At 38.6% G+C, this 26,757-nt stretch overlaps 2 protein-coding genes across 2 annotated transcripts in view; both read right to left on the minus strand.

Annotated features, from left to right (window-relative positions):
* arfgef2 (ADP-ribosylation factor guanine nucleotide-exchange factor 2 (brefeldin A-inhibited)) overlaps window positions 1-5,008 on the minus strand; it is a 45,594-nt gene extending 40,586 nt beyond the window's left edge. Inside the window, exons 1-2 of the mRNA XM_055013153.1 lie at window positions 4,669-5,008; window positions 300-330 (exon numbers count right to left, since the gene is read on the minus strand). Of these exons, the coding sequence (XP_054869128.1) occupies window positions 300-330; window positions 4,669-4,834 (197 nt within the window). The 5' untranslated portion in view covers window positions 4,835-5,008. The remainder of the gene's footprint in view (window positions 1-299; window positions 331-4,668) is intronic.
* A 2,877-nt stretch (window positions 5,009-7,885) lies between these two features.
* Window positions 7,886-26,757, minus strand: part of pard6b (par-6 partitioning defective 6 homolog beta (C. elegans)) — a 37,572-nt gene continuing 18,700 nt past the window's right edge. Inside the window, exon 3 of the mRNA XM_055013156.1 lies at window positions 7,886-13,306. Coding sequence (XP_054869131.1) covers window positions 12,384-13,306 — 923 coding nt within the window. The 3' untranslated portion in view covers window positions 7,886-12,383. The remainder of the gene's footprint in view (window positions 13,307-26,757) is intronic.

Genomic DNA, 26,757 nt, shown 5'->3' on the forward strand with positions numbered 1-26,757 from the left:
TCGGCCGGGCCAATAATCAGTCTGTCTCTACTACAACGTACATCCATGCTTTCATCATGGGCAATAAAATCTAACTTTTAAACCTTAAAAAAGCATAATAACATGCTGTAAGCAGCAGTTAACTACAGCAGTATTGTATATATAATTATTTTATTCACAATTCACAGCTGCCTCCCTCAGCTTCAGGCCTCACATCACAAAAACAGGAAATAGAAGCTAAAATCTACTCTGAGGTGCATTTATTTATTCATTTATTCATTCAGTCACAGAAGGAAAAGGTTTGTGCAAAGAATACTTACTTTTGTTTCTCTAGTTCCTCCTTGATTTCATCTACAAAAAACAGGAGACAAGAGATTAGAAGTGACGAAGTCTGATCTTTGACCAGCTCACATTAGTGCTACTGATACAGCAGGACGTGTTGGTTTTCTTGCATTACTGTCAATGTTGCATTTCTGGTCATATTATACTCAGATTGTACATTCTGATTAAATATACATTTAATTGTGTATGTTTTGTCTTCCCATTCCCATCCATCCTGCTCCTTCAACTTAACAAATTCCCATTTTTTTTCTCATTTTAATCCCATATTGATCCATCTAAAGCTGCACACACACCTCTGAGCTTCCTGATGTGATTACAAAGTGTGTAATAATGTGTGTTCAGCCACATCAGTTGGTTGATTCATGCACAACAACAGCAACAGCTAATACCATTAAACTCACACAAGGAGGAAATATGACTTGAGCAACATTCACAAGAAATGTCACAATCTCTGTTGGGGTGATGATACATTCTAAGTAAGATCTGCCATGAAATGTAATAAAGCTAAACTAGAGCTGCACCTAAATATAGGAAGGTATCAATAATTCTCTAGTTGTTTAGTCACCTGGCTAAGCTCTGGTGTTCTACAGGCTAATCCTTCTCCCTCCACTGTTTACCCAATCAGTCATACAGGATGAAAACACGAAGCAGAACAACTTGCTCAGACTGAAAAAGGGACACACTAAACATCCTTGACTGGCTGAATGAGGACTTCAGAAAAGTAGTGTTGTGTTCTGTTGGCGTCATGAATAATGAGAGAGCATCACCGTATACAGAGAAACAGAGCAGCTCAGACTCACAGACGTTTAGATCTGTGTAAGTAAAGACAACATAAACCCCGATGATGAAGCAGAACTTCTAATTTCCCAATAAAACAGACACATTTTCCAAAAAAACCCACTCTCAAACAACAAATGATTACATCTGATTGGCACCATAAGTTTTAAATGATCGGCACCAGAGATGAATCAACGGGAGACCACAGCAACCCCAGATCTGAAATTTACTGAATCTCTGATGTCCAGTGAATGCAACTGTGGTGTCCGATTGCAAGTGAAAGCATCATTAGACTGTAACAGCTATGTTAGCTATGTGAGTCCCATCCATAAATACCTCAGAAAACACACAGATGACGAAGCCACACGGACAACTCAACACAATACGTCAAGTCGAGTCGGTTTTATGTAAAAAACACATTTAAAACAAAAGGAGTTGAGCCAAAGCATGATATAATCGTAAATAGCAAACCCATAAGACATATAAACAATAATTAAAATGGCAAAATCTGAATAACATACAACATAATAAAAATTGAAGTCAAGGGCTAAAGCTCTACTTGGATGGAACACCAAAGACAACAGCTTTATTGTAAGTCTGTCGCTTCCAGCTGTGTAGAACTATTTCCTATAATGCAGCATCGGACAGCAGCTGGATCCATAAGGGCATTGCTAAATTCCTTAACCGACAGTTAGCAGCCCATTCAATCAGCAATCAAATAATCAATAACAAAGGATGACCTCATTTGACATGATAATTATTATGCTTTGATCACAGTCACATAACAAATGCTGCTCTACCGTCATTATCTGGCACAGAAAATCTGCGACCAGCTTGTCGTACCGCTATCGTAGCGTACTTATGCTAGCTAACAGCCCTAATAGCCTACTATTAAGCTAGCAGCAGCAACCTGTGCCTCCCATCTATAAACATCTCAGAGAGCAAAAAAGATTTAGTATTTAAGAATTTAAAAGATACAAACATGTGTAGCCTTTGAAATGCTAACTGGAGCTGCAGATTAGTTTGCTACTTCCAGCTCTTTAGAACTATTTCCTCTGAGTTTATTAAATATCTGCAGCATCAGACAGCAGCTGGATCTATATGGGAAGAGTTGTATGTTAGGATTGCAAATCTTGAGTAAATTCCTTAGTCAATACTTAACAGCCCTATCAATCAATAACTGATAAATCAACAACACAAGATAGACTCATTTTCCATTATTACATATGCTAATGAATACTGTTGGTCGCAGTCACATGACAAATGCTGCTCTTACCAGTGCATGTCATGTAACATGGGCTGTTGCTAACGTAGCATACTTCTGCTAGCTAGCAGCGCTAACAGCCTAAAAGCTATGCTGGCAGCCATTAAATGTCACGAGACATTTTCTCATTGTCCAACTGTGCTAGCTAAAGTCCCACAATGCACTCTGCCTGCCAGCATGTAACTGCTGGTGGTCTACAGTGTTAAACAGTAACAGACTCCACCTGGTGGTACAACCAGGTACTACCGCTAATCTACAACACTCGTATGTCCATTTTATTCTGCTTTAGCCCTTATTATATTCATAAACAGATCATTATTACAGGCAATTATTCTGTTAACAACCCTTAATGAGCACATCTCAAACAACACAACACAAACATCATTAATTATTTATAATTATAAACCATCTCTGACACATGGAGACAGGATTAGTCAAGATTTTACGGTAAATTAAAGTTTTCTTACTGGATGTTATTTTACTGTAAAAGTCTGATTTGCTTTGTATAGTCAAAATATTTTCGATAATATCAAGTTTCTCTATTAGGTAGATTTCATAGCTGAATATTGCTGATCATTGTGCGTATGAAAACTGCTATAGAACAAAATACATGCTAAAAAACAATGAAAGCATGTTTTACTGAGCCGTAATCAGGATATAGTTTGATAAATTATAACACATGGCTTTGAGTTTTAGTAGAACACCCCTGTACTATACTACATTTGTACAATACACCTGTACTATACTACATATGTACAATACACCTGTACTATACTACATATGTACAATACACCTGTACTATACTATATATGTACAATACAGCACAGATATTCCACCAGGACGGTTAGTTCTGCTGCACAGCGCACTCACTTCCTCTTTTGATGCTGTAACACCAAGGACAGAATCCCGATTACTCGATTAATCACCAGAATAATCAATAGAAAACTCAAAATATTCGACAGCTGCAGTCCTACTTATAAGTACTTGATTACATTCTATGCAAGCTTGTATAGGTTGCATCGAATTGTAAATTTTAGGTGGCTAATTTGCACATTCCTTCACACCGGAAATATTTCCTTTACTTTTTTGTCAGTGCTTCTTATTTATTTATCTTTCACTGCACTAAAACACAGTCGAATTCCTTGTTGGCAATAAAACACTCTGATTCTGCTTCTGATGAGTGAGTTTTTTCTGATTAAAAACTCTGCTGCATATGTTCCCTTGGATTGTTTTGAATGATGGTCACCCTAAAAACAAAAATGCATCCTAATGATACTGAAATTCACATGTGGATTGTGGATTTTGAGTCTCCACCCTTAGGATCTTCTTTAGATTTCCAGTGATCCACACCAACAACAAACACACACCTGTTTTTACAGCCCGTCTCTACAACCAGCAGGGAGGTGAAACACAATGAGTGGAGCAGTAACACTATCCGTGTTTGTGTTGAATGGAAAAGCCTCGGACGTCAGAGTATCCTGGAGGCGGACAGATCGAGTGTCTGAGCAGGACGGGGCTGTCTGGCTGCCTCAGCGCTACGTAGAACACACGGATTGGTCTGTTTGGCTAGCTCACCTAGCATGGAGTTGTCACTAACTTGTCTGTCTGCCGACGTTGACAGCACCAATAACTTGCTGGTTTAACGGCAGAACTATTATAAAGCTGTGAGGGATGTCGACACGTAATAAACAGCTGGAGGAGGCTAGCTGGCTAACATTTCCGTCGTGTCGGTGTAGTCACAGAATTGGTCTGTTTGGCTAACTGACCTAGCGTCGGACAGCTAACGGCTACTAGCTTGTTTACCTGCCGACATTGACAGCATCAAAAACGAGCTCATATAACAGTAGAATTATTATAAATCCCTGAGGGATGTCGACACGTAATAAACAGCTAGATTTAACCCGGAGGAGGTTAGCTAACTAACATTTCCGTCGTGCCGCTGTGGTCACAGAATCGGTCTGTTTGGCTCGCCGACCTAGCATCGGACAGCTAACAGCATCGGGCAGCTAACAGCTACTAGCTTGATTATCTGCCGACGTTGACAGCACCAAAACGGGCTCATATAACGGCAGGAATATTCTAAAACTCCGAGGGATATCGACACGTAATAAACAGCTGGATTTACGGCGGAGGAGGCTAGCCAGCCAGCTATTAATTCTGACGTGTCTATGTGCTCACAGAATCAGGGAGCTACACGGCTAGCTTGCAGCTAGCCGTGTAGCTCCCTGATTCTATGAGCACATAGACACGACAGACAGATGTGTTCCGCATAAAACACGAGTGGAATCGGCGCAGAAAACACTCACCGAGCGCCACCTGACAGGCTTTGCGCAGCTGGCTGTGCTGGCTCCTCTTCACCTCCTTGTCGGAGAGGATTTTCTCCAGCGCCCTGGACAGAAACATGCTCTTTGTTTTGCTGTTTTCAGCCTTCTGCTGCTGTAGCCGCTGAAGCTGCTGCTGTTGTTGGTGCATCTCTCGGTCCGTTCGGCTCCTCTCAGGCCGACATGTTCGGCCTCGGCCCCGCGGATGAGCAGGCGACAAGGGGAGCTAACCGAATCCAGGCTATCGGTGTCTCGTCCGGTAGAGCTGCTACCTCAGCTCAGCGCCGCCATGCCGGTTACGCGTCACGTCACGTGATTCTCAGCTGTCTGGGCTGTGACCGCAGCCTTCTCCCCCGCGGGGGGCAGGTAGACACGGAGTAGAGTAGAGCCTCGCCTGGGGTCAGACGGCCTCACGGTTTGCTGACGAGTATATGTACATCATTTAAAGCAAATACAGAGGCGTTGTCCGGCTATGTGCACCGCCTAGGGGGTTAAATGAACGAAGCACCGCTGCGCCGTGTTCTGCGCTGTCTCAAATCAAGCGCTCCCTAAAAGGAGAAGCACGTCCGGGAGTGTCCAGGAGGCGGCGCCAAAACACCACCACGTATTTAGATCATAGACTCGATATACAGTCAATGATTTAGAGGGACTTTTATCTCTTCTAAACATATCATGATGTAAAACATGAACTTTAACATCATCTCTGCATTTACAAACTGACCCATTTTAAAGTAAAAAAAAAAAAAATCTAAAAAACAAACAAAAAATAGCTAAAAGTATTTTTTCTGTATGAAACTTCCTTTGCTTGGCTTAATAAGTGTAATCAACATATAAAATGAAAATGGTTCAGTATCTGCAAGCCCACCCTGAACAGAAGAGGTAAAATAAGTAAATAAATACATGTCACGTAAAACTATTGTGTTTTATAGGTCTTTAAAATGTACATTTAAAAAAATAAGTCTTAAAATGGATTTTTAAAAAAAAGAAAAATGAGTGAATTATCCTCATTGAACCCTGATCTGTGAGAGCTAAAGAACACCACTGCACTAAATATTGATTGAAATGTTTAGTAATGGAGTTAATAATGACATATAAACTGTGTTTATTGTTTTTTTTTTTTTTTTTTTTTTGGTTTCTGCCATTTATGGATAATTAAAAGTGACCCAGGAACTTCTTGTTCCTGAGAAATGAACCTAACAGGAGGATTAAATAGGTTTTGATCTATTATAAACATTACATGATGTAAAACACGCACAATAACATAATCTCTACATTTACAACTTCGTTGTCGGTCAAACTGATGCATTTTAAAGTAAAAAAAAATCAACCTTTAAGAAATTGTTAAAAGCATTTTTTTATATACATGAAACTTCTGCTTGGCTTAATAAGTGTCATCAATATGGTTCATTTCACATATTGGCAAAAAAAAAAAAGTAAAATGAAATTGAAAAAAATCAATGTCATGTAAAACTGTTGTATTTTATATGCATATCTTTAAAATATACATTTAAAAAAGTTTTAAGATGAATTTTTGATGAAAAGCGAGTGAATTATTCTTACTGAACCCTGATCTGTGAGAGCTAAAGAACACCACTGCACTAAATATTGATTGAAATGTTTAATGATGGAGTTAATAATGAGATATAAACAATGTTTATTGGGATTTTTTGGTTTCTGACACCTTTGGATAATTAAAAATGACTGATTAACATTATTGCTGTTCCTGAGAAATGAACCTAACAGGATGGTTCATTTAATAAATGTCATTATATTATAGACACAGACAAAATTTTAAAAAATACATCTAGAAATACATATAATAAATAAAAAATATTCTAAAAAATACATTTAATTTCATTTACTATAGTGTTCAACGAATGTATTTATGACCACCTGTTAAAAAAAATGAGAAATGTTTTAGAAATCAGTCAACAGCTTGTTTCAAACGAAAAGTGTATTGTTATTTATTAGGCAAATAACAAAGTGGAACAACTCAATAGTCCTTATTCACATATATGAACCACAAATCTTAATATTTTAAATATGAGAAGTCAGAAATTAACCAAGAATAAAATTAAAAAAGCTAAATTTTCTGTTCAGGAATGTAAGGAAATAACTGTAATTTGGCATCTCAATGAAAAAATAATAATAATGTGCTTTACTATTTTTTTCTGCTTTTTTGTAAAACAGTAAATTTGAACATTCATTGATAACAATAACAATAATTATATTTTAACATTAAAGAATTCCTTTTGATTAAAGAGCTGCACATACTGGCAGATTAACCATTACAGAAATTTAAAAAAATATTCTGCTCATCAGCAACACTGTTAATTAAGGGCAGCGGTGGCAAACACTTTACACTGGGGGGTGGTCTAATACATCTGTTTAGCATTGGATATAAATATATATACAGTTTTATACATTTTCTGTTTGTGTATATATAAATTTTACACATACCCAAAGCGCAAGTATTTCAATCCTGTCCAAAATGAGTTAAAACTGTTTAAAAATGCTTTGAAATTTTTACCAAAATGACACAATGTCCTTAAAAACAAAAAATGTGACTCGAAACTTGTCCAAGATGTCTTAAAACATGAAACCTGTCCTAATTTAGTTAAAAAAAATGGCCTAAAGTGATTCAAAATGTGTCGAAAATGACCAGCTATGGTACAAAATTGCCCAAAAATGACCGGAAACCTGTCCAAAATCAGTTGAAACTGTTTATAATGCTTTGAAACTTGCCCACAATTACTTTAAAAATTGTACAAAAGGACAGAAAATGATCCAAAATTATTTTAAAACTGTCCTAAATGAGTTGAAAACTCATGAAGCTCATCCAGAGAATGCCGAGAATGTACAAAGCAGTAATCAAAGCAAACGGCGAATGCTTCGAGGAAACTGGAATATAAAACATGTTTAATTCAGGATAAATTAATTTCCATCTGATCTGATTTTAGTAGGATCTCCACATTAATTTCAAATTATTCAGGTTCATTTGATATGCCAATTAACGCCGTAAGCCTTTTTATAGCAGGATCATTTGTATTTTATATCATTTCTTGAGTTTTAATCTTATTTTTTTGTATTATTCAGGTAATTTCACACTGTATGGTCTCAACCTAAGTATTTTAACTAAAATTCTTTGTTTGTCGTCGCTTCAAACGTGCCCAAAACGGTAAAAAAACGTCTCCAAATGTGATTATTGCTACATATTAGTTTATTTTATCCAGCTCCTCCAATCAGCAGTTACAGGTGTACATCTATACTTTCATACATTTCCAGTCTTAAAACATTTTTTCATTTAATGTCGATAAGATGTACATCATATATAGCATCGATATGAAAATACTGACAATCTTTATTACAAATCTAGACCATAAGATGTATCTGGCAAGCGAAAAAAATCATTTAAAAAAATAATAATAATCAAAGCACAACACTTAGCCTGTTCTGAGGTGGTTGCACTAATACCACTGTTTCTCTCCCACAGAATAACAATAATGATAATAATGATGATGATAATAATTCACAGTATGAAAAAAAATAGCGATAGTGTCCTCCTCTGATCAGCCAGAACACCAAAATCACAGACTAATCATCTCTAACGGGCGATAAAATCTACTGTACCATGAGATTTATGACCAAACAATCACAGATAAACAAAAAAAACCACATCCGTTACAAAAATAAAGTCATAAAATGTGTACAAAGGAAGAAAATATGCAGACATATGATTAGAGAATAAATAAAAAAAACAATCCCAGTGTCCTGCGGTAAAAGTTAGCGATCAAGAGAATAAATTAACAGAAATTTCCAACAGTCTTATGATTCGTTAAAGGGAATGGAAGAAGAGAAAACAGCATTTTCTGTACCGTAAAATCCAAAGAAAAGACCTTTAGTTTGCAGTCTGTCTAACGGATTCACATGATAAACAGATAAACAGAGCTAAAGTTTTATGTCTCATTTTGTCACTTTGCATTTTGTTTTGTCGTTTTTGCGTTTTGTTTTGTCGTTTTGTCTTGTTCTTGTCACGTCTCGTTTTCGTCGTTTTGTGTCTTGTTTTTGTCATATTCTGTCTTGCTTTTGTCGGTTTGCGTCTTGTTTTTGTCATTTTCTGTCTTGTTTTTGTCATTTTGTGTCTCATTTTTGTCACTTTGTGTCTTGTTTTTGTCATTTTGTGTCTCGTTTTTGTCATTTTATGTATCATTCTTGTCGTTTTGTATATTTTTTGTTGTTTTGTGTCTTGTTTTTGTTATTTTCTCTCGTTTTTGTCGTTTTATGTCGTTCTTGTCATATTCTCTCGTTTTTGTCATTTTGCATCTTGTTTTTGTCTAATTTTTGTCATTTTGCGTCTCGTTTTTGTCTAATTTTTGTCATTTTGTCTCGTTTTTTCTACAAATGGTGGACCTTCATGTGTTTTAATGCACACTTGACTGAAGCATTACTGATAAAAATCCATGCTAAAGTCAGAGTTAGCACTTTCAACAGGAGAGAGAAAAAAATCAATAAGTGGAATAATTGACCATCTGCTCTCACCTCAGGGAGGTGGTGAGCAGCAGCGTGTAATGCTAATGGACATACATTATATATTATATTACAGGGATGGATCTGCTTCAGGAACTGTGAGAACATTTCTGCGCAATTTCATCCCGAAAAATCACGTTAAAGTCGGATTTTACGGAACAATTTGCACATTTTAAGAGGTGACAGTAAATTCTGAGTTCATTATAGAGTCGATGGAGACACCAAACGCAGGTCAGAGCTGGAATAAAGCCGACCTACCTCACCTTTATCAAACAGAAAGTGGTTTATGCTCAGCGCACCTGCGTTAGTTTCAATATGACTCAGTCTGTCCAGGACTTAGTGTGGGACAATAGTAGGATCATTCCAAAACTGGAGGACATCTTACATCAAATTTCAAATAATCCATGTACAAAATACTAAAACATGCAGTTGTTGTGCAAATGTTCTTGTCCTGAGACCAAATCTAAAATAAACTAGGAAAAAAGAATGTTTGAAAATATTTTAAAAATACGAAATAAGTCTGGAGTTCCCCCTAAAATGATGACCAAATTGAATCTCAAATAAAACAGGTAAAGTGAAAATTAAATCTCCTTTTTTTGGTACCATTTTTTTCATTGATGTCTCTGGCAATTGTGAGAACTTTTTTTTAAACAACATATTTTAAATAGTAATTATTATGCATGGAACATGTCCCACAACAACACTGTTGACATCTTTGTCTTTTGCGTCTCGTTTCTGTCATTTCATGTCTTGTTTTTGTCATTTTCTGTTTCTTTTTTGTTGTTTTGTCTCTTTTCATTTTGTGTCTCATTTTGGTCATTTTGTGCCTCATTTCTGTCACTTTGTCTTGTTTTTGTTGTTTTGCATCTCGTTTCTGTCATTTTCTGTCTCGTTTTTGTCATTTACATCATCAGTTTTCCTAAAGAATGTGTAGAGCAAAGCTATGTCCTCTCTTCTATTTTTCATATTTTCATAACATTGTCAGCCTTGATTGAATGTCTCACTCTACCTCATATTATCAGGATCAGACTAATTCTTTTGACTGTTTTCCATCAGTCAGTTTGTCCTCTTGGTCAGCAGTAACAGCAGCTAAATATCTAGCTTCTACTGCTGAGAAAAAGATCACATTAGCATGGATTAGCAACCCTGTTACTGTGATTAGAGTAGGGTTAGCAAACAACACAGAAAACATGGAATAAAAATGCTACCACTGATGTGAAAGCTGAGCCAATGTCCTCTAATTCTGGAATGACCCAATAGTTGAGTTTTGAGCCATTTAGACCCAAATTTCACAGCAATTCTGAATGCAACTGTTGCGTTAGTTCTCCCACAGCAGGCCTTTAACTGTATTAAACAAAAAAAATGTAATTAAAACTGTGAAGAAAAGCAACACTTTTCATTTATAAATGTCTCGTCCAAGTGAACTAACACGTCGTACAGATCAGATATGTGGAGTTCTGGTCCGGAGAGAACGGGAAAAAAAAGAGAAGGAAAAACAAACACAATCAAAATCACATTCGTGTTTCGTCATTTGCACACATGCAGCAGGGGAAATAGCCCTTGTCACGGAAAGGAGAAGGAGTGCAATATGAGGAACAAGACAACGAGGGAAATTAATTCTACCTTTTCAATCAGGTAGGAGCAGTTTTCTGGAGTCACAACTTCGGAAACTTGACAGTCACTCGTGAGATACAAGTAAAAAGAAACAGAAAATGATATAAAACACAGGCTAGATGGTAAATCAATTCATCAGTCGGTCGTAAAAACAGGACAAATGGCTAAAAATAGTGGTCAAAAGCATCTGAGTCAGCACAAACCCCCAGATTTGTTTTTGTTTATTTTGTTTTTTTCGGTGGTTTCTCCCCTAAACAAAAACTGCAGTAATGTTGCAGATCTTTGTTGAGTAATGTGGTACTTCATTGTGTGGAAAGTATTGCAAGGCAGGTGGTCGTAGTGGAACTAAAGTGTGAAAAACAACCACAGACAAAAAATTGAGCTAAAAAAACTGTTTCAGAATGTGTTTACTATTCATACACTTGAGAAGTAATGTATAAAATAGGAAGTTTCATATTGGCCCTCTAAAAGGAGCTAAAGCGCCTCCAGCGGTTTAGAAACAGGGACAACCGATGATCAGGACCGATGTTTGGTTTGTCCAGTTACCGGTTATTGATAAGTTAAATGTGCTAATTTGGGCCTGATGCAGCTGCCTCTCTCTATGTGTAGAAATGTTCCGCCCACAGCTCTATCTGATTGGTTACAAGTCATGAGTGACAGCCAATCACTGGAGGCTATTGTTTACACAGAGAGACAGACGAGCACATTTGGTGGCCTCAGCCCAGCGGGTACACAAGCTGCAAAAAGTGAACAGGAAATGCACCCATTGCCAAAGGAAATGAGCTACTTTCACAGAGGCTAGTGGCTAGCGGCTAGCGGCTAGTGGCTAGAGGCTAGAGGCTAGAGGCTAGCGGCTACATTAGGAGGCAGCCACAGGAACAGTGTCTGGAAAATAATAATAAATAATGATTTAAGATCTGGGCCCTTAGTGGGCAAAAAGACATGATAAAACTTTAAAAGACTGGAGAGACAAACTGTTCAATCTCAATCAATTGATCGATTAATAAATGCTCTGACATCATCACTCCTATTGCTAGCATACATATTCAGTAATAGTAGTTCATCTCATTAAAGAAGCCTCGTTATGGATGATGGGTTTTCTGCTGTCACATGCTGTTAGAATATAACATGAAATGTAAATCAGACCCAAATATCGGCCATCAGTCTTTCTAAAATACCAATAATCGGCCCTGGAGAACCCATATCGGTCGATCCCTATTCAGAAATAAAATGTGGGGCATCGAATTCAACTTCGTTCTTTGACATTTCTGTGTCTGCAGGTCTGATGGAGTTGGGGGTTCAGACTATGGCACACATGCGCGATCATTGGCATGTCGAGGAGCAAAGCGTGGTGTAAATGTTTGGATGTACAAACATGTCGGTGTCGTGTTCCGCTTTAATATGTACACAGATCTTTGTGCTTCTCAGGTACAGTCTCTGTATGGTGGAGTTGGATGTCGGTACGCTTGATTTGCTGGTCCGTCACTCCCCCCGAGTGTTTGTGGAAGCTTCTGAGTCCCTCTCTGGTTTCTAGTGTTTAGTGTGTGAACGCTGGGTGTTTACAGCGTTATAACGGTACCGTCCTCCTCCAGACTCCGCCTCTCCATCGCTCTGTCGGGCGACGACGTGGTGGAGGTGGCGTTGGTATTGCTGAGTGACCCGCTGCTGCCGCTTGTCGGCAGGGTCCCGTTGGCGTTGATGGAGAGGGCGGAGGCAGAGACGGAGGTGGTGGCAGTGCGGAGGTTGAGGTGAGGCTCGTAGCGAGGCAGCGAAGGCATGCTGTAGTTGGACGGGGCTCGCCTGATGGGCTCGGCCTCGCCACCCGCCTCGATCACCAGGTCCTCGTCGTCGCTCTCCAGCTCATCCACCGGGAAGTTCTGGATGATGTGCGTCGGCATGGAGGCCGCAGCGGCTTGCGATGAGTAGCCGTAGTAGCTGGCTCCGCTGTCCGACGAGCGTCCAGAGCTACCGGACGCCGCACCGCCTCCTCCGCTGCGAACAACATTGTTCCGCTGGTTTGCAGGCTTGACAGTGATGATGAGGTTGTGGCTGTTGGCGATCATCATGTCCGTCACCTGGTCCAGAGACTTTCCAGCCACCTCGATCCCGTTCACCTCCAGCACCTCGTCGTTGACCGCCAGCAGGCCGGTGCTCTCAGCCAGGCCGCCGGGAACCATGCGGGAGATGAAAATTCCAGGGAGCTTCTCGAGGCCCTGTGCCGTGACCCGAACGCTGGAGCCGTCGCGGATGTAGAAGCCCAGCGGTTTCTCCTGGCCGTGCTTGTAGAGGCGAACACGTCGGTGCGTCTCCGGCAGGATGTCGACGTCGATGATGGAGGATACGGGCCGGAAGTCCCTCGGGAGGCTGATGATCACTGGCGGCTTTTTCCTGTTGGTGTCGGGTCGCAGAAGAACCGCCGAGAGCACCGTGTTCTTCTTCCTGGTCAGCGAGTCGGTACCGAACGCCGTGTAATCTGCCTCCTCTGCAGAACAAAAGAGAGGAAGTGGAGAAAGAGAAGTGAAGAAGAGGAAGAGAAAGGGAACAGAGAAACAAAGCTGGTTAATTTTCCATTGATACCACGCTGGGCTCATTTCACATGGAGCTGTTATTCAGGCTGACATTCTGTTGCATCATGTAGTTCCAGCAGGATGAATAATGTTTCTTGCTCAGCCTGAGGCATCGCTGCAGGGCGTCTGAGCTGAACACACACAAGACGTCGATCCCTGCAGCTTCCCTCAGGTCAAACTGATGCAAAACGCCACGGCAGGCGTTTAGTCCAGCTCCAAGCCCTTCATCGCATCTATCTGACGTCCAGCCGCCCACAAATTAGCCCACATATGCTGCGAACAACCTCACAGGTGCACGTTGAACAGAGACGCTGCATTAGAAATTTAATGAGCATATGGTTACTGTCGCAGATTGTCCACATGAATCTTCTATTCTCAGCCTGGCAAAGACATTTAAAAACCAGGGAAGCTCCACTGAGATTAAATGTCTCCCACTTTGCCCAAGATGACAAAAGAATAAACATAATATATGAAGACTGAAAAATATCAGAAGGAAAAACACACATTTTAATAGCCGTTTAAATTATTACTCCGCCAAGGAACACGGCGGAGTTATGTGATGATCAGCATTGGTTTGTCTGTCTGGGTTTGGAAGCAGAGTGGTTAGCTTTTTTTTGTTTTAAATTTTAATAGCGTAGTTAGCTGCTTTCTGACTTTAGCTATGAAGTTAGCATCTTTTTATGTCCACAGATGTGTATTTAGCTGTTTTGTATTCTTTAGCTGAGTAGTTAGCTTCTGTCTATGACTTTAACTGCATTGTTAGCGTCTTTCTATAACTTTAGCTATGTAGTTAGCTTCTGTCTGTCTTTAAGTGTGTAGTTAGCTTTTTTTTTTTAAATTCAGTAGTGCAGTTAGCTGTTTTCTATGACTTTAGCTATGTAGTTAGTGACTTTGTATGGCCATAGCTGTGTATTTAACTGTTTTGTATTAATTTAGCCGTGTAGCTAGCCTCTCTCTGCAACTTTTGTTGCACTGTTAGCTTCTTTCTATGGCTTTGGCTATGCAGTTAGCTTCTTTCTATAGTTCTAGCTGTGTAATTAACTGTTTTCAGTTACTTTAGCTGTGTATTTAGCTTCTGTTTGTGACTTTAGCTGTGTAGTTAGCTTCTTTCTATGGCTTTGGTATGTAGTTAGCTTCTTTCTATAACTTCAGCTGTGTAGTTAGCTTCTGTCTATAACTTTAGCCGTGTAGTCAGCTTCTGTCTATATCTTTAGCTGTGTAGTTAGCTTCTGTCTATATCTTTAGCTGTGTAGTTAGCTTCTTTCAATAACTTTAGCTGTGTAGTTAGCTTCTGTCTATAACTTCAGCTGTGTAGTTAGCTTCTTTCTATAACTTTAGCTGTGTAATTAACTGTTTTCAGTTACTTTAGCTGTGTACTTAGCTTCTGTTTGTGACTTTAGCTGCATTGTTAGCTTCTTTCTATGGCTTTGGCTATATAGTTAGCTTCTTTCTATAACTTTAGCTGTGTAGTTAGCTTCCTCTGTGACTTAGCCATATTGTGAGCTCCGTTAATGACTTAAGCTGTGTAGTTAGCTTCTTCTGTGACTTAGCCATATTGTTAGCTCCTTAATGACTTTAGCTGTGGAGTTCATTGTTTTTCTATGACTTGAAGGGTTTAGAAGCAGAGTAGTCCAACACATTTTCTGCAGTTTTTGAGAAAAATGGGTTCAAAGTTTTGTGTTTTCAAGAATGGTCTAACATTCACTGCAACGCTATATTTGGGTTATGGGTTAGAACCCTTTGTCACTAAAATCTAGACCATAAAATATTACAGAAATTATATTAAACTAAGATTATTTGTGGGTTAGACTTCTCTGATTCTAACCGCCTTAATGATGCAGTATCTGAGAATTTATCAGTTAGGCTAAACCTAAAGTTATTTTTAATAGAATTCATAGAAACACTGATGAGTAAAAATGTGAAGTTGTGGTTTTACCGCCTGACTTCTTTTTGATCTCCTCTCCAGTTGCTTTTACACTTCGGTATGGGTTTAACAAATAAGATAAAACGTGCTAATTAGTGAACTGTAGACGTCCTGGAAGGTAGATTTTCTTACGTTGATCCAACAGAGCCAGACTTGTCATTGTTTTCCAACGAAGCTAAGCGAACCATTTCCTGGTTCATTTGACACACTAAGTGGCAGCATTGTTTACATTTAGCAAGAAAATTTATGTATTTCCTCAATGTTGAACTAACTTTCTGAGGAGTTTTGACAATACAAAAGGTCACATTTCCACTGCATGAATCACCGGGACTTTAAGTCCATTTTGAGGAGGAATTGTGTACACTGTAAAGCTACCATAGACTTTAACCCAACACAGCTGATACCAACACGACACCGAGGGAAAAGCTGGACCTTGGCTCTCTAATAGTTAACCAGCATAATACAAGCAGCTAAACATTAACATCTTTGTGGCTTTTATACTCCTTTTATCAGTCGCCAGCTTCAGTTTTCGTCTGGTTCTGACAGTCTGATATTTTTAACGTCTTTCTACATTACTTTTTGTTGCGCTGTTTTTAGATAAAAGTGCTCTATTAATAAAACCCCACACTGACTCCTTCCTTCCCCTCCCTCTGTGAGTAATCTGGGAAAACATCCACCCAGGTTGCTGATAGAGATTCTGGCTCTCAGGTTGACAGGTACGCTCGCCGCCACTCCCCTCTCCATCCGAACACCAAAACAAAGGATCGATTGTCCCGAGAAAGAGTTGCAGTCTCACGTTTCAGCTCTCATGAGGCACGACTTCAGCGTATACACACTTGCTATATCCTTTATGTCGACTCCACGTGAGAAAGAAACAACAGATTTATTAGCAGACAAGTTTCATGATTGGGCCTGTTTCTGTTTTCTGCCAAACTCTAAAGAGCAGCAATAAAAAGCTCGTACAGGTGGATGTTTCAAAGCTCAAACACACACCAGCGTCTCACTCCGCCGCCGACACAAGGGTTGTTCTTGCGGTGCAGTCATGCATGGGAGCAGGCGAAGCTCCACATCTCATTTCACTCTTTCTAGACGTCTTTTCATCTAAAGCGTCCCTCCATCTCCAGCATATGAAAGGCCGGACCTGACAATAGAGTTATAGTTGAGGAGAGGGAATGTGACGGTCCCCGAGGGCCACTCACAAACAAACACACAGAATGGCAAAGAGACACTACAGTGTCAAGTGATATAATCACACGGCGTCCTGCATGCATGTGTAAACAACATATGCAAGCATCTGCAAGTCTTCATTAATTTACACACACACACACACACACACACACACACACACACACACACACACACACGCACACACACACACACACACACACACACACACACACATCTATAAGGTTTATCTCTGATGAGGCCTGAGCTCTAATGAGCAGCAGCTCTGAGAAACTCTATACCCTGAAAACCATCGTTACGGTACGGCTTCACCAGAGCACACAAGCGAAACTCTCAGTCTAATTGGCAGCTAAAGGCCTACAGGCAAGTCGCGATATAAATACACTGCACACACTGTACTGTCCTAAAGACCTTCTTTTGTTTACATTTTTCAGATTTACATACAGGACCTGGGAATAACAGCACCCCGTTTGTCCCCATGATACTAAAAATAACACTCCAGAATGATGGGAAGAGAAGCGGTAAACAGATGGCGGCAAGGAAACAAGCACATGTCAATATGGAAACAATCAGACCAATCATTTAGCTGATTCCATATTTAGGACGGTCAAACTTAACATGTTAGATCAGGGGTGTCAAACTCATCTTATTTCAGGGGCTGCATATATCCCAATTAGATCTCCAGTGACCAGTAAAATCACAGCATAACAACCTATAAATAACCACAACTCCAAATGCTTCTTTGTTTTAGTGAAAAAAAAATACATTCTGAAAATATTCACATTTAAGGAATTATCTTTTTACAAAACATAATCAACAACAATCAATTCAATTTCAACATTATGTCTCAGTTTATCATTTAGACATTACAACTTCCAGATCACAGAGTGTCTACAAAGGAACACAACATTTAGTCACAGCTATCTGAGACCGAATGATATAGTATTTTACTTTAAAAAAGACAAAAACTGCAACTTCAACATAAACTAGAAAAAAAAGCACTCAGAGCACAGTACTCCGGCAAGGCTGTTCATTCCCCCATATGGCATTGTCAGAAATGCAGCATTTGTTTATTAGTCATTGATGATCAGAAATCACAGCAACATAGAATGTGTTCATTTAATATAGATGTACCCACAAACACAATGACCTTGCACTGAGCACCAGCGTGTGTTATGCATGTGTATGTTATATACGGATATCAAATCGCATGACCTAAATATGTAGCGGGCAGCAGGAATCTATGTGACTCAGAAACACCCCCACAATTTAATCAATTGTTCCTTGGATCATTTCTGATGGATAAGTAATGATAAATCCTCAGCGGTGGATTTGTAGTAGGATCACAATCATGTGATCATCAGCAGGCAGCTGAGGTAGTGTTCACTTGTTGTCATGGTTACAGTGATGCTGTGTGGCTATCTGGCAATGATACAGAAATCTTGAACAAATCCATGGATCCAGACTATAAGCTGCATCACTGCAAAAATCTAATCAGTTGGTCCTTGTGTCATTTCTGAGCTTCCCTGAAAATTTCATCCAAATCCGTTGGTCCGTTTTTGAAAAATGTTGCTAACAGACAAACCATCGCGATCCTTGGCTAAGTAATGATCATCTTATGAATGTGTTGTACCGCTTTGACTTCCTGTTTGTCTTTCCTTACTGTAGCTCTGCGTGCATGTGCATTGTAAACACCCCTGTATACGATGCAAAACCAGCCCACCAAAGGGTCCAGTCCAGCAAACTGGATGACTTCGCAAAGTGTATCTTCCTGTAAAATGACTCATACATGCATGAAAGTCGTTGGTCTTCATGACTTTTCCGAAGAACTGATCGATATCGTGATGCACCTAACAAATTTGTTTACATTTTCACCAGAGTTTTATGGCGAAAATCGATTTACGTCTGGATGCAGGAACGGAACAAAGTCAAGGACTTCCTTTTCATGAATTTAAAGCCATTATTTGATACATTAGGAATATGTAAACACTTACAAAATCTATCAGTGAAATCATGTTATTAATGTAATTTTGGGCCAATTACACCGAGTATAGTGCTCTTAATAAATGCATACCAAGCGCTAGCAGCTGAACCAACAGTGCAATAATCACAACTGACTTTTACAGAACGTTTGAATGTTTTTTTTTTTTTTTTTTTTTTAATACTAAATGGGAAACAACCAGCTAACAGGAACAATCAGTCATAAATGTTCTGACTTTTTCTACCAGATAACCTGAACTCAGTGCGCCAACAAGACGAATTCATCTCAGAACAAAACTCAAAACGTCACTCCATGAGGTCCACGTCAAACGATTACGTCCCTTAAAATCAAATTATCCGTCTCTACCTTTATTTAACCACTTCACACGTTATTCTACATTTGTTTTTCTGATGATTTTCATACATAGAGCAAACAGAACGTCACATTCACTCCCTCAAAGCTCGACAAACACTAAACTTGACCGAGGTATGCTGCGGTCTATGAGTGTACAGGTGTGCAGCTGATCTGGCTAATGATTCATTGAAACAATCACAGGTGAAGAAAACACAGGAAGGAGATTAGAATTAGAATTATAAGAGGATATCTACGGAAGCAGCTGTTTAAACACCCCGTATTTGCAACTAGTCGATGCAAATATAAAGCGCTATTATGGTACCAGGGTTTTTCGAGCAAATAAAAAGAGGTTTTATCCAGATCCAAAATGCTAAAAACTGAGTATAAAAACTAAAAAAGTAAAGTTAGTTGTGTTTTTATGAAGGAATAATAGACAATCTTCTTTATCAAATGGTCAGAAACAAAAGAAAAATGCATAGATTTCTGTCATGTATGGCATCTTATCTATTTCAGAATGTTTTCATGGAATTGTTTTGCATGTGATTTACTTAAAAATTCAATAGTTTTGCCATCTTGCAGGGCAGTGTAATAAAAATAAAGCTTCTAATTGTAATAATTCTAACGAAGACTCCTTGCTGATCCTGAACATAAATCAATCATATTTGCGGTCTTAGCCTCTCCAAAGACCCATTTCTGAGCCAGAAACAGCCCTGACTGCATATGCCTTTTACCCTTACAATAATCAAGGCTTCGAAAGCACCGCTAGGTTAAGTTCCTGTTACAGGTGGTTAGCTAGTTAGCCAAGCATGCTAACTTTTCCACATCTAACAGGTGGAGAAATCAAAAGCTCTGCTATGATGAGACGTTCAGACGTCACTCTTTAGAATAACAGGGATTTACTGAACAGAACGTGGACATTACTAACCCAAGATTATGTCACAGCGATGCCGTCAGGGCAGTCTTAGCTTGGAAACCGCAAATTTAGTTGCATGTGGAAATCATCAGCATTTACCAGGTGGGGAAAGTCTGACAAGAAAAGCAGAGAGCGCAGTACTCCTCCAAGGCTGCTCAGTCGTATGATTTCCAAAATGAGATCTTTAAACAATTGATTTATTCATGTTCATGTGATCATCAGCAGGCAGCTGATGTAGTGTTTACTTGTCATGGTTACAGTGACACCATGCCGCTATCTTGCAATGACACAGATATCTTGAACAAATCCGTGGATCCAGACTATGAGCTGCATCACTGCCAAAATCTAATCACTTGGTCATTGTGTCATTTCTGACCTTCCCTGAAAATTTCATCCAAATCCGTTAGTCCGTTTTTGAGTAATGTTGCTAACAGACAGACAGAAGTGAAGTGAATGGATTTTGACAGAGTTGCGGCTTATAGTCTGGATCAACGGATTTAATAAAGATTTCTGTATTATTGTGAGAAGTGGCACGGCGTCACTGTAACCATGACAAGAAGTGACTGACGATCACATGACTGCGATCATGCTACAAATCGACTGCTGCGGACCACGAATTGTTTAAAGATATGATCTGTTGGTAATCATACAACTGAGCAGCCTTGGTGGAGTACTGCGCTCTGAGTGGTTTTCTTTTTTGTACTTTTAAGTTTTACTTTCTACTGTGAGTCACCAAACATCGCTGAAGCTACATTGGTTTCTGTTGGATAATAACCGTGACATAAGACACACCTGTTCTGCATCAGAATCAGCATTCATACTTGAAGCATAATTGACTTCTTCTGAATAGAAAAGCTAATTGCTAGCTCCCACACCAGCCTCGGCTCAGGTATTCCAACTATGTGGCAGCTGCTTCGAGCTAACGAGGACCAAAGGAAGCGACTCAGTGGAGGAGAAAATGGCAACCGGGCAACACGTCGTCACAAGTGGAGGACACACACAGCGCTGCTCAGTAACACACACTAGGCAGGCAGCTAATGCATCTCCATCCCGACACTGAAAGGCCCGAGACAACCTCGCCTGAGGAGAGGAACCCGCTAGTGTGAAATGGCATGCATCGGTCGATGTTTCCCTCTGTGCTCTATTCTGCATCGCGCCACAAAAAGAGTGTTAATGGCACAGAATAAACGGGATGGGGAGGCATTCAGAACACAACGCAGCTACTGACACCATGAGCGACACCAAAAATACTACAAGAAAAATCCATTTTTCTATACCGTACTGTGCAGAAGTGTGGCTATAATACTGCATTATGGGTCATTCCAGAATTGGAGGACATTTGGGATTCAAAATGTTTGAAAAATAAAGCTTCTCTTTTACAGTTTTCTGCTCCATATTCATCAATAATAAGTAATAAACTATCAAAGGCTTGATTGGCTCAGCTTCCACATCAACGGTAGCATTTTATTCCATGTTTTCTGTGTTGTTTGCTAACCCTACTCTAATCACAGTAACAGGGTTGCTAATCCATGCTAATGTGATCTTTTTCTCAGCAGTAGAAGCTAGATATTTAGCTGCTGTTACTGCTGACCAAGAGGACAAACTGACTGATGGAAAACAGTAAAAAGAATTAGTCTGATCCTGATAATATGAGGTAGAATGAGACATTCAATCAAGGCTGACAATGTTATGAAAATATAAAAAATAGAAGAGAAGACATAGCTTTGCTCTACTCATTCTTTTGGAAAACTGTTTGATGATGTAAACAACAAAAACAAAACAGAAAACAAAAAAGAGACAAAAATGAGAAAATGGTAAAAACGAAATATGTTGATACTTATGTTGATTTTAAAAAATGTTCTGACAATTAAAGAGAAATCAATGAAAAAAAAACAAAAAAGGAGATTTAAATTAAATTTTAACTGTTTTATTTGAGAATGAATTTGCTCACCAGGGGGGTGGAACAAGAGAAAAATGGTATTTTAGGAGGAACTCCAGACTGATTTGATATTTTAAAAATATTTTCAAACGTTCTTTTGTCCTATTTTTTTTAGATGTGTTCTCAGGACAAGAACATTTACACAACAACTGCATGTTTTAGGATTTGGATTATTTGAAATTTGATGAGTGGGACGTAAAATGTCCTCCAATTCTGGAATGACCCATGTATAAAGTAAAAATATTACAAAAAGTCACTATTAGGATAATTTGGGATATAATGAGCTCACTAACATATCGTTTTCCAGAACAAATACTTTAAAATTTATTGATTTAGTTCATTTCAGGACTGCGAAGCACACTTTAAGTTACAACTGTTGAGAAGCGGAAACTATGAATTGAGAGGAAATTCAAATATTAACAAGCTATTTGTTCGTAGCACTATGAAGAATACATGTTCGTCAGTTTGGGGGATAAAGAGTCTGGATCTCAAAATACAAACCAATTTAAGAAAATACCCCGCCCCCCCCAAAAAAAAGACTGCTTGAAAAATATAATAATGTGGAACAGTAGACATGTTTAGGTATATGAGGTATATAAGCATGAGCTATAAGCTAGCGGGAAGGAGCTAATGAGTTAAACTTCATCCTACTGGTTTACAGACGTTAATTTAGGGTCTGGATTTGGTTTGTTTGTTTTGTTTTTCATTTTTATTTTTTCCTTTGCCTTCATGATACTGTGGCATGTGTGAAATAAATAAATTAAAAAGAGATACATAAATAAATTTTAAAAATAAATAAATTAAAAAGAAATTCAAATTTTAAAAAGCTATTTGCTCGTAGCACCATGAAGAGTAGATGTTTGTCAGTTTGGGGGTAAACAGTCATGACGATAATCTCAAAATGAACAAAACTATTAAACAATTTTAGAAAATATACAGCAGAATACAATAATGTGGAACAATAAAGGTGTTCTTGGGGTTACTAGTAAAGGGTTTGAAAGGGTTTGAGGGAAACAGTAAGATATGAGATGTATGAACATTTTCTGACACTATTTTGTGTTCTGTTTTGTTTTTTTCATTTTGTTTTATTTTCTCTTTTTTTGCCTTCATGATACTGTGGTATGCCTGAAATAAATCAAATAAATTAAAAGAAAATTCAAAATATAAAAAGTTGTTTGCTTGTAGCACCATGAGGAGTAGATATTCAATGTGGAACAGTAAATGTGTTCTTGGGGTTTCTAAAGAGGTATGCAAGTTATGATATGAGATATATGGATGTTTTCAGACACTATTTTAGGATCCGTTTTGTTTGGTTTTTTTAATTTTGTGTTTTATTTCCTCTTTGTTTGCCTTTATGATGCTGTTACATGGCTGAAATAAATCAAATCAATAAAAATCTGATTATTTTGTACGTCACAGAGCCGCACCCTTTTTCACTGGACACTAATATCCTTGCATGTACGTACTCCAGCACTCTCACTACACCCACTCCTGCACAGCGCCCACTAAGCTCCTGATTACACAGCATTACAATTATAATGATACAGGATGACGAGCGGAGCGACGATCCCTGACGACAACAACGACACCAACAATCCTGTACTTCCTGCTACCGGCATCAGGGAAACCCGACACTGTACGCAGGTGAAAACAGGAGCAGGAAGGAGCTGCAGGGCAGTCACAAGTACTGCTATTTTCACTGCTACTGCTACTGCTGATAATAATACTGTCTCTGTAGGTATTTAGGCAGCTGCTCTATTAGTAAAACTACAATCTTTCACTGTTTACAGTTACAAATGAGGATTATTAAGAACACAAAAATAATATTCTACAGAGAAAATCCTACAACAGTGTGCAGATACAACTGCTACTGCAAATACTATCATCTCTGTAGGTATTCATGCAGCTGCTCAATTAGTAAAACTACAATTTTTCATTGTTTACAGTTACAGATAAGGGTTTTAAAGAAAACAAAAATAATATTATATGGATAAAATCCTGCAGCAGTGTACAGATACTACTGCCTCTGCAAATACTATTGTCTCTGTAGGTATTCATGCAGCTGCTCAATTAGTAAAACTACAATTTTTCATTGTACACAGTCACAGTTACAGACAAGGACTTTATGAACATCGCAGACAAAAGCAATATTCTATGGAGAAAGTGTAGAATGCAGATACTACTGCTACTGCAAATACTATTGTCTTTGTAGGTATTTATGCAGCTCCTCTATTAGCAAAATTACAATCTTATACAAAGAGTTACAGACTACAAAAATACAGATACTAAGTACTAAAGTACAAATACTACTGCTACTGCTAATAGTGTCATCTCTGTAGGTATTTATGCAGCTGCTCCATTAGTAAAACTACAATTTTTTATTGAACACAGAGTTACAGATAAGGGACTTATGAACAAGCTCACAGAGTACAAAAGCTAGAAAAGCACTCAGAGAGTGCAGTACTCCGCCAAAGCTGTTCATTCCTTATATCATTTCCAATGGATAAGTCCTGATAAGTCCTCAGTGGTGGATTTGTAGCAGGATCACAATCAGCTGATCGTCAGCAGGCAGCTGACGTAGTGTTCACTTGTCATGGTTACGGTGACACCGTGCTGCTATCTCACAATGATACAGAAATCTTTAACAAATCTATGGATCCAGACTATAAACCGCATTGCTGCCAGAATCTAATCACTTTGTCCTTGTGTCATTTCTGACCTTCCCTGAAAATTTCATCCAAATCTGTCACTGTTTTTCAGTAATGTTGCTAACAGACAGACAGACAGACAGACGCCGATCATCACATAACTCCACCGAGGCTCCGCCTCCTTATAAGTAATAATATTCTGTGGAGAAAATCTTACAACAGAGTACAGATACTATTGCTACTGCTGATACTATTGCCTCTATAAGCAGGTATTTATGCAGCTGCTCTCACAGAATACAAAAATAATATTCTATGGAGAAAGTACAGTGTACAGATACTACTGCTACTGCAACTACTATTGTCCCTGTAGGTATTTATGCAGCTGCTCTATTAGCAAGACTCCAATCTTATATCATATATAGAGTTAGAGATAAGTGCCTCATGAACAAGCTCACAGACTACAAAAATAATATTCTGTGGAGAAGATCTGAAAGTGGTGCCCAAGACAGAAGCTTTTTGATTGTTTATAATAAATATGAACTGCTGTGGCGTCCAAACATGTCTCAAGGATCACAGCGAGAAAAACACGAGGGGAAAAACGTCGGGTAGCCGAAGGTTGTGGTGTTCTGGAAACAGTCAGGTTTGTTGACGACAAGCCTGGATGTTCAACCACACAGCCGGTGCCACGATGTTCCTGACACCAAATGATACGAGACGGGAAGGAGGAGGGAGGGAGTGTGTGTCAGCGTGAACTAGTGAGGAGAAAAAAAAGCAGAAAAAAAAGAGGAAAAAAAGCAAGGCTGGTGCAAAACAAAAGAAACCAGGAAGGAGGGATAGAAACATAGCAAGTAGACACAGAGGATAGAGAGAAGTGAAAAGAGTGGAGGAGGTGATAAAAAAAAAAAAACTTTCAAAGGAGTAAATTCCCGGAGGGTTGCTATTCCTGGTGTGGTGAGCATACCTCGCCAGCACAGCCCAGATAAAAGTGCCTTACCGCTGCTGTTAAGAGGAGGAGAAAGAAATGGAAGGAGGGAGGTCAAACAGAGAGAATAAGACGACAACACAGTTTACCGACAGCAGCGAGGTGTCTGAGGTGTGAAGCCAGCAAAGGGAAGTCTCGACATGTAATAACCGAGCTGCTAATTTGAGGAATTTCTTATTAAAATGCATTATTTAAAGGACTCCGGTCACGAGCATTAGCCTGCTCCAAGGCCTCGTCATGAATTCTCTATTACAGTCATCGGTCCTGCTTTATTACCCCATCTGGACAAGAGCGATACATCAAAAAACACCCAAATTTAAGTCTTTACTGTCGGGGAATAGAAATATCTTCACCCCTACTACCTTATACACATAGTGAAACTACATGTTTACATACAGCTATGCCCTGTATGTATATTTTTGCACTATTTCACAACATACTTTTTCATTTATATTCAACAATGTGCAATATCTTGTCATGTAACATCAGTTAATCTACTGTTTTATAGTTCTAAATACACCAAATCTTTAAAACAATAAGCAATCCCACTGTTTTCATAAATACACAAGCTAATTTTTCAACTACACTTTGTCTACTAGAAAAATAATTCAAAATAACCTACATTTACATCAAGCTGCACCTTGTACGTATATTTTTGTGCTACTTAAGCTATTACTTTTTCACTTATAGCTAATCTACCATTTTGTGTCTAAATACACCAAATGTCTTTAAAATAATAAGCAACCCACTGTTTTCATACATACACATGCTAATGTTTCAGCCACATTTATATACAGCTGCACCTTGTTTAAAATTCTTGCACTACATAGCCGTTACTTTTTCATTTATATTCAGCAATGTGCAATATCTTGTCGTGTTACATCAGTTAATCTAATGTTTTATAGTTCTTAATACACCAAATTTTTTAAATAATAAGCTATCCCACTGTTTTTATAGATACACATGCTAATTTTTCCAACAACACTTTTTGTCCACTAGAAAAAAAACCTACATGTTTACATCCAGCAACACCTTGTTGGTACTTTTTGCCCTACTTCATGACATACTTTTTCATTTATATTGAGCAATTTGCAATATCTAGAAGTGCAACATCAGTTAATCTACCATGTTGTGTCTTAATATACCAAATATCTTTAATATGATAAGCTGCCTCACTGTTTTATAGATAAATTTGCACATGCTAATTTTTCAACTACACTTTTTTCTACTAATGTTGTCTGATTGCGTAAATGCACTGACAGAATTGTTGCTTAATTTCTTGTGCAATTACAAAAAGGGTTTCTAATCTATTCTACTCTATGTGAATATACAGTAAAAACAGCTGGTTCATGCACATTATTTGCCAACATTTTTTAATGCTTCAGTCTTGTCACTGCAGTATGACGAGATTGCATCAATTTATTTAGTGTTGACGTAGAC

Source organism: Amphiprion ocellaris, chromosome 8 (genome assembly GCF_022539595.1).
Source record: "Amphiprion ocellaris isolate individual 3 ecotype Okinawa chromosome 8, ASM2253959v1, whole genome shotgun sequence".
NCBI lineage: Eukaryota > Metazoa > Chordata > Actinopteri > Pomacentridae > Amphiprion > Amphiprion ocellaris.